Here is a 12,312-nt window from a genome sequence, read left to right as displayed (position 1 = left end):
CTGACAGTTAGGACATTTTGTCAGTTTCTTATGTACAGAGGGCTGTTTGAAGTGTTTTGACTGGATTTTAAGTTTAAAATGAAGATTCAGATTGAGGTTTAAGATCAAGATTATAGGAGGTGGGGACATTATTTTGTTAACAAGGGAAGTATGAAACTGCAATTGGTTATTGTGTATGAAGTGAGTGGATTGACAGGGGAGCCCTGCTGCATTAAAGAGCGTGACCTCAGAGCAGGACCCACACACATACACTCACAAATAAAATCAACATAATGACATACACACACATAGAAGCAGGAACAAAAGTCACCCTGGGCGGTCGACATCAGGCTTCTGTTAGAGAGAGAGAGCCATGGGACAGTACCGTAAACACTCCCCCCACTCATCGCTATGGTGACCAACTGGACAGTCTGTACATTTCTTTATGTGTGTGTGTGTTGGCTTTTGGGGCAGATGGCACTGGCATTGTGTGAGAGTAGGCATCATGCCCACAAGGGTCAGCGTGGTGGTTTCCCTGGGCGACAATGGCGGTTGCCCCTGGAGACGAAGATGGAGGGAGGAATTGGCACCTTCATCTTGCCAACCACCATACAAGAAAACACACACACACACATACACACATTAGATACACTACTATGTAACAGCCAGCTCTTTACCTGATCAATAAGTGTGTGTGTGTGTGTGTGTGTGTGTGTGTGTGTGTGTGTGTGTGTGTGTGTGTGTGTGTGTGTGTGTGTGTGTGTGTGTGTGTGTGTGTGTGTGTGTGGGGAGAGAGAGAGAGAGAGTGAGTGCGGTTATGTTACATCTGAGCAGCAGACGTTGCAGTGAGGGTGCTTTCCCATCTGTATGTGTGTGTATGTGTGTGTGTGTGTGTGTGTGTGTGTGTGTGTGTGTGTGTGTGTGTGTGTGTGTGTGTGTGTGTGTTTAGTCATCATCTGTCTCTATGTCCTATTTGCACACACTCTTCAAGGTGAAGCTCACACACACACACACACACACACCCACACACACACACACACACACACACACACACACACACACACACACAGACACATTTATGCAGTAAGAGCACCACGCCCACCTCATGACTCACCCGCACTGTGTGTAAGTGTGTACGTGAATTGCTGACTCAGGACAAAACAGGACTGGGAGAGAGACATTGGAACACTATCAGAGAGAGAGTATAGTGGTTGAGAGAGGTTCATGGGTATGAGGGGCCGTGTAGGCCAAAATTCAAACTAACCTTGCACACACACTATTGAAATACACTCACATTCACTACTGAACACCTCACACACACACTACTGAAAACATCTGGCCTTGCACACACACTACTGAAATACTCTCACATTCACTACTGAACACCTCACACACACAACTGAAAATTAAGCCTCACACATACTACTGAAAATTAACCTCACACACACGCAACTGCAAATCAACCTCACACACACACTATTGAAATCCTCTCACATTCATTACTGAACACCTCACACACACACTACTGAAAACATCTGGCCTTGCACACACACTATTGAAATCCTCTCACATTCACTACTGAACACCTCACACACACACTACTGAAAACATCTGGCCTTGCACACACTACTGAAATATTCTCACATTCACTACTGAACACCTCACACACACACTACTGAAAATTAACCTCACACACACGCAACTGAAAAACATTTTACTGAAAGGTTCTCAGTAGGGAATGTGCATGTGTTTCACCTATGTGTGTGAGGGGGATTCTTGCTGTAACGGAAGTCATTGTAATTCAACGGAAGTCATTGTAATGAAACGGAAGTAAGAACAATGCTGCAGTGATACAGTAGGTGGCGATAATACTTCTGTTTGGAAGTCGCCATTAAAGAAGAAGAATGAAACAGAAGGTCCAATTCAGCATGGATTTATAGAGAAACAGCACCGCAGCCAGAGTTGGGTGTAACGCGCTACAAAGTAACGCGTTACTGTAATAATATTACTTTTGTCGGTAACGGAGTAGTGTAACGCGTTACTTTTATAATTCAGTAATCACACTACAGTTACTAACATTGCCCTGACACGCGTTACTTCGTTACTTTTATAAAATCAGTCATAATCACACTGACAGACAAGAGGGGTTTCCGCCGCAGGTTTATATGTACGTAATCTGCGCGACTTGCACGTCCACATCTTCACGTGCAGTGCTGCATAAACATGGCTGAGTCAGCGATAACTTTCGAGGGGTGGAGGTATGCCCATTATTTTGAGTTCGTCCGAAGAATAGACAGGAATGTGACGGTGAGGTGCAAACTGTGTCCAGGCCAGAAGCTGTTATCCACTGCTGCAAACACCACGTCAAACCTCAACAAACACCTGCAAAGAACACATGCTAAGGTGAAGCTAATAGCTAAGGACCCCCGAACCCAGAGTGAGGATGTTGTGAGTCGCCGCCGCCGACCGAATCAGCACAAATTAGAATTTGGAGGACCGGTAACCAAAGCAGAGATGGACAGGCTTGTAGCATCCTTCATAGTAGAGTAAATGTTGCCCATTTGCACAGTGGAATCACCATCGCATCGTTCAGAGATATACTGCGCAAAATACAGATAGCAGGAGACAGAGGACAGCCATGGTCAGAGCTATCTGGATCAGTCTTATGCGACAATGGAAACTGAACTAAAGAGAACATTTGAAACTTTAGCAGTCTGCGTGATCTGCCTGTAGGGAGGGGCGGGCCGGCCCTGCGAGTAAAGTAACGAGTAAAGTAACAAGTTACGAAGAGAGTAACGAAGTAGTGTAATATATTACTTTTTTTAAAAGTAATATGTAATATGTAATATATTACTTTTTTTTAGTAACGACCCCATCTCTGACCGCAGCCGTAGGCTGGAGCCTGGTCTGGTCTGGTCTATGGAGGTGTTCTTGTTTACATCACCTGGCGCAGCGGTGGCCTAGCAACCCGCTAGCAACATGCACAGCTGCAATAAGCTAAAAAGCTAACTAAACCGAAATTGAGCCAGAACCTTTCCTTTTTTACGACAAAGATAATCAGATTATGAATGAACAGTCTGCAGTAAATCAACATTAAAATATATGTTATTATTAAATAATATTCAACTGTTATTTAGAACTTAGTGCAACTGTAGTGTCATGCTGTTCGGTTGTCTCACTGCAAGAACCACTTTTACCACGTCTTTTACAGACAATATGTAGAGACAAATGGTAGCAATTCTCACAATGTAAATAATAATTGCCTTAAATATATTGAAATGTGAAAGCTGACATATTTAACATATTTAACAAATGTAATGCAATGAATAAGCTTAATTGTCACAGAAGCACACATAACGTCATATCTAATATTTAAACAAATCATTTCCTTGTCCCTAAAGCATTGACCATGCCAGGGTTGCCAACTTTGGGTACCTGGCTGGAGTGAGATTTTGATATCATGGGTTTAATTACACATATGCGCACTAAATGACTGCTATCATGTCAGTAGCGGGACCTTAGCATATATATAGGATATATATACAATATATACAAATACACAATATTGGACACAGACTATAAAGGGCACAAAGTTTCATTCACTAATGAAAGTCAAACACATGTTTGTTTCCACTGTTTTATTGTGTGCCTGTCGCGCAAATAAGCAAATAATTGACTTATCGTACGATAAATTAAAATGAACTCGATAAATTGTCATTTACATGAGGATGTGACTAGCAGTTTGAAAGGATGTACTTGAATTATTATTATATATCATCATTATGTCAGTGGTCTAAAATGATCATACAACGGTGCCGACAATATTATCGTTTATCGCAATAATTTCCGGGAAAATGTATCCAACAAAATTAATTATCGTGAGAGGCCTATACATGAAACACACACACACAAACAAATCTACAGACTTACTCCAAACTGCCAAATATATTAATTAACACACTCTCACTCTCATATACTCTTTGACTCTATTTTGGCCTAGTAGAACAATAAGCAGCAGACTTTTACTTTTTTATCATTTCTACTGGATCTTAGATCTGCGCAATACGGGTCGGGGATTGACCAACCGGCTCCCACTGCTCTGCTGTCTGTTAACGTTGTTAAGAGTGGTGGGGGCGGGGAGGGAGCGGATTGACAGCTTGAGCAGCTGTCAACTCAACATTGTAAATAACCAACCAAAAACGATCGCCGGTTCATCTTGTTTTTGGCGTGAGAATAGGTTGGGCAGCGTGAGAGCGTGAGATTGAGAGTGAAAGCATGTGTCACACGCCAGATGCGTGAGAGTTGGCAACCCTGGACTATAGCTGTCTGCATCGTCGAGCATAGATATTTTAAATTAACAATAACAATGCTAACTAGCAAACTAACTAATGTACAAGCATGACCTTATTTTACCAACCTCACCGAGAAGTCTTTTGTTCTACAGTATAATCCTTCTTAATGTTTTACACTTCTCTATTATGTTTTAACTTGTATGCTACGGATAGCATCGTTAGCACAGATGTAGCTTCGTCTCGCTCGTTAGCTGAATAAAAAGACCAGTAAGAAATAAAGTGCTTGAATTTCACTTACGGAAGAAACTGCATTCATGGACGGTCTGTTTGAACCGCAGAGCCATAAGATAAGTGCGATATTTCAACACAACAAACGCGTCCAAGTTCAAGCTGTGTTCTCTGTATCAGCTGAGCCCCTGTAGCAGCCTGGAGCTAACGGGGCTAACGGAGCTAGCAGAGAGACCACTAGCAGTTTGGTACTTCCGTTTCATTACAATGACTTCCGTTACAGCAAGAATCCCCCTAACACACATACAGTAGGTGAAACACATGCACATTCCCTACTGAGAACTTTTCAGTAAAATGTTTTTCAGGAGTGTGTGTGCGAGGTGTTCAGTAGTGAATATGCAACCCAGTCTCACGGCATTTTGTGTTATAGTCACAAAATTAATTTAATCTATTGATTCGTGTTCACCAAGCCGATTTTCGCATTTTTTTCGTGTCACAGAACGATTTTAAAAGCAATGTATTTCTATTGGTAGTATATTTCGTGCCTGCACCACGTCTTTTTGTCCATTCGGGTCTTGGAAGACCGGAAGCTGTGTGGTTCATAAAAACATTTTCTTACTCTAACCCTAACCCTTTTATTTTAAATAGTATAATGTCGGAATTTATTTACCGTCCGTGAGGAAAAGAAATGGGGCTCAGAGCCTCAGAATAGCCTACTGAAATCTGTATTTTTTTAAATCTTTTTTTCCTTCTAATTTGTTAATAATTCCTTCATTCACCGTCTTTTCTTCCTCGAGCTCTTCTTTATCACCTCGCTCCTTTTTCTTTGATGAGTATCTAGAGTCTGAATCGCAGCTGTCAGCATCAGCCCATTGTGTGGTAACATTACTCCACACACACACACACACACACACACACACACACACACACACACACACACACACACACACACACACACACACACACACACACACACACAAACACCGTCTGGTCTGTGAGAGTTTCATCTTGTCTGAGTCTTCTCAGGACAGAGGGGAGGGAGGAGCTGCAGTGCAGGAAGCGAGTAAGAGGGCAAGAGACACCTAGAGACACATGGGGAGAGAGAGAGAGAGGGAGAGCAAGGCAGCAAGGTAGAAAAGCGTCAGCGTCAGCAAGTTGTATTGATTAAAAACTAACCTTCCAGTCTTCTCCTCTATCACTACTGCACACACACACTCACACACACACACACACACACACACACACACACACACACACACACACACACACACACACACACACACACACAAGTAACTGTTTACCTTCACGTGCTTTTTACAAACTTTCACTTGACGTTGGAAATGTAAAAACAGATTTCTTAATTCTATTTATTTTTGATATAGTGTAAAGGTTTGTGTGAGGGTCTTCACTCCAAATCAATAGTTTTTTGTGTGATCTGTGTGTGTGTGTGTGTGTGTGTGTGTGTGTGTGTGTGTGTGTGTGTGTGTGTGTGTGTGTGTGTGTGTGTGTGTGTGTATCTTGGTGCGCAAAGGAAAGGAGGAGGAAGAGGATGGATGTGACGAAGAAGGTGGGATGGGATAGGGGGTGGAGGCAGATGCGGTTGCCTTGGCAATGGTAGTCACGTCCCGGGCCGTCTGGTTGTCCCTGGCAACCAGACATGATGTAAGGCGGGGATGAACTTGAACTTGGCAGGGGCAGTGAGGAAGAGGAGGAAGAAGAGGGGGAGATTCATGGAACATCAACAATGCACCTTTGGCAATCAATAGTGGCCAATCAGAGATGGATTACACTCACACATGCACAGAGAAGGAGGGAGAGTTTGGTTCAAACAGGAAGAACGTGTTGTAATGTCCCGACTGAAGGCAGGAAAAACGGTGTTGTGTTTGAGATCACTATACATTAAAAAAGACTCTTTAACTGTATGACCAAACCCTGACATCCATCAGGAGAAAACCAGAACATGTTGAGAGTTTTTGAGCACATACTAGTCTTCTTTCCATTGACTTTGTTTTCAAGTGCTTTGGATTAAAATTTGAGCTTGATTACTTTAGAATTGATCCTCTGTGGAAAATGAATATTTAATGAAACATTTTATGACAATCTCCACTATGGACTAAAGATGTAGTGTATGTATTTATATATCAAAATATTTCTCTTTTTTTGAAAATCGTCTTGAGCAAAGGGGTGCCTAATAATGTTTCCAATAATACATGGTGCAACAAGCTAACACATCCAGTTTCATAAAACTCATGCCAGTTCCACGATTTAATGCTTTGCAAGTGTTTTGATGTCAATTGGTAATTACCACGCATACAGCTCATTGTTTAAATCTCAACAGTCCCTAACAGGTGAACATATCTTTCTGACTCCATAAGACTCCATCTGAACATGTTTTTCTGTCTCTCTCTCCAGTGGTACCTGGGATAAGGACTCCAGAGGCCCCTCACCCCCCCACCCACCTGTACCGAACGACAGATCGCTGCAGCCTCCTCCTAGACCTTGACCTTTGAGGCCAGCTGCATCAGAGAGTCCTTTCTTGTCCCGCAACTTGAGCCCTCCTCTGCCCCCCCCTGCGCCTGACTCCGCCCCCACCAGCGCCATACACAGACTCAGCAGCATCAGCATGGCTATAGCGGATCCAACGCACCGCAAACCTGCCGTTCAACACCGCTCTGTAAACTCTACGTCGTAGACTTCCTTGTAGACGTATGGTTCATATGTCAATATTCATTTATAGTGCCAGACCCTGACCCCCCCCCCCACCTAACGGCCAGTCCAGAGGAAAAATCTGCAGGGGAATTTTTGGCAACGTCGCAACTCAAAACCACAGAGCTTTCACTCTGGAGAAACCACAGCTACCCCTTCATCATCCTCTGCTATGTGTGCATCATTTGGACTTGTTGTCCGATAGGGGATGTGTTACCTGGCTGAGATACCAGCTAAAACTCCCCATCCCTTTACCTGAGCCCTCACACACCTCCTGGGATTGACTTCACCCTCACTTGACCTCGCCCCTGGTTGATGGCAAGTCAGGGGGGGAAGGAAGTCACCAAGGCTCTTTCCAAGGACATGGACCAGTGCTTAATAGAAAGAGCTTACCTGATTGGGAGATGGTGCACAAACACCCTTTCTCTGTTATAAGATTAACTAAACAGGAAAGGTTGGGAGGGTTAGGATGGGGGATTACAGTTGAAGGTGGGGTCAAAAACGTGGGGGAAGCAGGGGTTTGTCGAAGTGTTGCGACCAGACGCTGGTGGATCCACGCTTGTTTATCTGGGAGGCTTTAGCTTCATGGCTCATTGATTTTTCTATCTTAGCCGTTATGTCAGCTGGTCTCCACCTCTTCCTCTTCTGTCCATCCACCAGACTGGGTGGAGCTACAACATGCAGGTGTGGGCAGAGAGCTCTGGTGTTTGATGTGCAGCAGGAAGACAGGAGAGAGATGAGTGACTCTAATTTTACCAGTGGAATATTGATCATGAGGAAAGTGCAATTTTGTTGGCTAGCTGTTGAAAGTTAAATATCTTTGTAAGATAGCTCATTGCAAACAGTTGTTGAAAAGTATATATAAACTATATTTTTCTTCCTAGTCCGCTCACACCTCTGGGACTCTAAAATATTGGGGTACAAAAGACAACAAGACAGCATTGAACTAGAAACCATAGCCTTGTGAGAAATAGAGGGAGCTGTATTCACATTTATTGTTTATTATGTGTTGTTTGTTCATCTTGTAAAGCTGTTAGCATGGTAGAACAAAGATCCCTTTAAAGAAATATAATTTTAAACAATCAATTTTTAAAGCATTTCTTGCAGCTTAAGACTGCTTTTCATTTTGTTTAAAAGCAAAAGACGCTAAGCGATTAACTCGTTTTAATGAGCACATAATTTTACTTCATAATCTAAAGCTATTTCAATTTCTCATGAGGCGAAATCAGGAGAAAATATAGTCAATTTAAGCTGAAATGTCATCATGTTTTCTCCGGTTTCTGCGAGATAATCTATGACGGGTGTTCCCCGGTGACGGGCTGCCCAATGATTGGCTGGGTCTCCTAGAGGTCCCGTCCAATCAAAAGCACTTAATCCTGCAGTTGGCCAATAGGCCGTGAGTGTATAATCAGGGGGTGTGGTTAAGCGATAAAGAGGCAGAGCAGAGGGTAACTCCGGAAGCTTTCGTCCACAAATAGACAGCCAAGAGCTTCACATGCAACTTACCATTTTATTCAACTGTTTTTTTTTTCTTTTCTATACTATATATATAAATATATATACACACACGCACACACACACTTACGACCATCCAGTGTCGAACAAAAGTGAATTTAAGTGATTTACAAAAAAAGAATTAAAAAAATTGCATGTTCTAGTGTTAGTGACACATTTTTCCATAGATGATGTAGTTAGTGAGATAAAGACACTATATTGTAAACCCAACATCAGGCACTTGCCAGCAGCTGTCTATTACTTTGGCCCCGTCGAGGCCTTTCATTATGGCTCTCCTTCACAAACAACCAGCTCTCTTCGCTCCTTGACATCTCTCCAGTCTTTTTTTCCTACCTTCTTCCCTTACTCCTACCTTCTTTTTTTCCGTACAGCAACAGATTAATTCTGCCTTTTATTTCCAAGCGTTCTCTTTTCCATCTGTGCATTATCAAAATGCATGAACAAAAATGTTTCCTCATGAATGTGCCTTGAGCTACAGTCCAGTCCTGAGAGGTTGCACATGATCCAACGTGGACAATCTTGTTTTATTGTTTCTCCCTTTTTTAATTTACATTTTTCAATTCACCTTCCACACCTAAAGAAAAATGTCAAAGCGTTTTAATTTGAAGAGGAACGCATGTGTTTACGAGAATACTTATGGCTCAGTTTTAAGAGGATGCAGGCATAAACTGAACTGCTCCCCCCCCCACCTGCAGTTATAATGCAGACCTTACAGGTTAAGTTTACACCAGCTACAACCAGGTCAATCATCTCCAGGTAACCTTTAACAGACCACAACACAGTGACATTTTGTGAAATGAGCACCATGTCAGTTACAAAGATGATAGACATCTGCAATGAAAATCTTATGTAAAAACAACACACTGTTAATATTACATATTCAGCAGTTGGCTAACACTCAGATGTAGCGCCTTGACATGTTTCATTCAAGTTAGATAAAAGTAAGATGCAAAAACACTGTAACATTAGTTAATGGTCCATTATAACAGCTAGAGCTGGTTTGAGGTAGAAATAATGTTTCAAACATTTTATTTTATATTGACACTCTGTAGTTCCTGATGGCTTGTTTAGCAGCTACACAGTTTGGTTAGTTTACAGTTCAGTTTAGCTGCTAAACACTTTCGAGTCAGGTTAGCTAACTGTTAAGTTTAGCCTCCTAAACAGTTTGATCAGCTTGGCCAGTTTGCTCACTAATTCCAGCAGTTTAGTTTAGCAGCTAAAGTTGTTTGGATCAGCTTAGCTAGCAGGTTTTCCCCTGGTCCCCGACAGGTTAGCAGCTACAACAGTTTGCAAACTGTTACATTTCAATTTCAATTTGAAGGGAGAATTTTTCATGTAAAGAGTAAGATTAGGATTAGGATAACCTTTATTATTCCCCAAAGGGAAATCAGTTCTTCTCTCAGTTCTCTGGTGTTATTTTACAATGACATACTACATAGGCCGGTAATACACAGGACCCACAGACATGTACTAATAGTGATGTGGCAGAGCGGAGGGGAACTAGCAGGAGGTGAACCGGCACCTCTCCAGCTAGCCCAATCAGGCGTACCTTTGGTTCCCAAGCCAAGTCTTCAGAGACTGATCTCCCGCCCCTGTACTGGGTGAAGACATTGTGTTCATTTCACAAAATGTTTTGATGCCAGTAATTGATAAAGCAAACTAGCTGGTAGAAAACCATGTTGAACCCCACCCACTCCCTTCATCCTATCCTTTGTTTTATTGGATGATTTTTTTTAAATGTATTTCTGTTATTACAATTTCCAAACATCCCAAACTTTTCAAGTCTTCCTTTTTTAAATTCTGTTTGGATGGACTTTTTTGTTCCCAGAAATGAATTATGAGGACATCAATTATGCAATACCTGCTTGCACTCACATAGACTTTTTTTTGTCTTACATTGTTTAGTTTATTTTTTTCTTTCTCATTTCTTTCAACCAAAGTAAACGTGCACGTGACAGGCATCATGCTCCATCGTTGGTCCCAAGCCAGGCTAAAAGCCACCATTGCTAGGGGAACTATACTTCCTTCCTTCCTTGCCACCTTCTTTCCTTCCTATTTTGATAATCTACCAGATAGCGGCAATATTACATTTGGTCTCTTATTGCTAAAGGTTTTTTGTTTATTTGCTCACAAGCAAGCCTTAAACAAGTCCAACTTCTTCTCCATCGCGCAGAAAACCGTTCATCAAAAAAAATGTTGATGACGTCCAAAATATCCACCACGCCCCGCCCTGCTTGGCAGTGGTTTTAGTAATTCAATTGTTTACCTGTTATGTGTTCTATCTGTCTATCAAATGAATCAGACAGCGACGTGATGCCGTTAGCTGTGATGGTTAAGTAGTTCCACTTGTGTGGGTTGCGTGTTTTACTTAGCGTGACATGTTTGTTTGGTCTGTTCTTGCTTACCCTTTAGCCATGAGTTGGGCATTACTTCCTTAATTCTCTGCACTAAATATGAAACAAATGATAAAAGTGAAAAAGTATTACATAACAAAATACAGCTTCCAGGGCTTAAAAAGAGCGAAGGGAATAAAAAAATTGCACGGACATTTTTTTAAGTGTCACAAAAACCTTGTGAAACAGCCTAGCATCTAATCAGAGACTTTTGGCTGTGTTCTGTGTAAGATAAAGACACAATTGCACCCTTTTTAAAGAAAGATAAAATGAAAAATAATTTAAAATCAATAGTTTGGGCAGTGTATGTTTTTGTTGTGTTGTGTGTGTAATTTAGTTCCGGTACAGCAGCGAAGAGACGCAGAGAAGACTTAGCTCTAACGACGGGAGGCAGAGCCTGGGAGACGTGTTTGTATGTTGTATAGTTTTATTGATTACACTGATTTTAAAGCTGCCCTATTTTATAATGCAGGACTTTTGTAACATTGATAAAAATGAGGAAAAACTAGTGTCGTGAATTTTCTGATTGTTTGTATCGAGGCCACATTACTAGAACTTGTTTGGTTTGTTTCTTGGAACTGGATTTAAGTTGAAAACTTTCCAGTTTCCTTATTTTCTTTATTTTTTTCTTTATTTGCTTTCCTTTTTATATGTATTTAAGAACATTTCCTCTGTTGATGGTATAGCATATTCCTGTACTTCAAAAGTATAGGGCGCTGTGGTGATAAGACCATTGTAAATGGATGTTACAGTATGCTGTATGTTTTGAAGGTTATTTGTTGCATTAGTGTTGATGAACCTACATCTTTTGAGGAAGATTGGTAAGAAGAGCAAGTGTTTTTTATGCATTTAAAATTTTAGTTTTAGGCAGGAGACAGCCAAAGGATGCCCCTACTATAAATGCATCTAGGCATCTTTTTTTGTGTTCACCATTCCATGCAGGAAAATAAACAGCTTGATTATGCAACATGATCTTTTTCTTTTCCATCTGTTTCTTTCTTCACTGGCCCAAAAGATCACCTCCTCCTCCTCTTCCTACTCCTCCAGCCCCCCCTAAGCCTGGAGGTCCACTTGGATCTCCCCATCTTCACATCCTCTGCTGCTCTTCACTGCATTACATTCATGGAGCAGGGTAAAGGGCTGAGGGAGGGCAGGTCACCAGGATAAGGGACACTTCAAGTGTGGTCAGAGTGGCTGTT

At 41.7% G+C, this 12,312-nt stretch overlaps 1 protein-coding gene across 2 annotated transcripts in view; it reads left to right on the top strand.

The window, feature by feature from the left end:
* nfia (nuclear factor I/A) overlaps window positions 1–12,085 on the top strand; it is a 114,911-nt gene extending 102,826 nt beyond the window's left edge. For both annotated transcript variants that reach the window (XM_034140996.1, XM_034140995.1), the window contains one exon: window positions 6,912–12,085. In XM_034140996.1, coding sequence (XP_033996887.1) covers window positions 6,912–6,926 — 15 coding nt within the window. In that variant the 3' untranslated portion in view covers window positions 6,927–12,085. The remainder of the gene's footprint in view (window positions 1–6,911) is intronic.
* The last annotated feature ends 227 nt before the right edge of the window (window positions 12,086–12,312 follow it).

The sequence above is a fragment of the Trematomus bernacchii genome, unplaced genomic scaffold (genome assembly GCF_902827165.1).
Source record: "Trematomus bernacchii unplaced genomic scaffold, fTreBer1.1, whole genome shotgun sequence".
NCBI lineage: Eukaryota > Metazoa > Chordata > Actinopteri > Perciformes > Nototheniidae > Trematomus > Trematomus bernacchii.
This window is presented reverse-complemented; position numbering and strand designations above follow the sequence as displayed.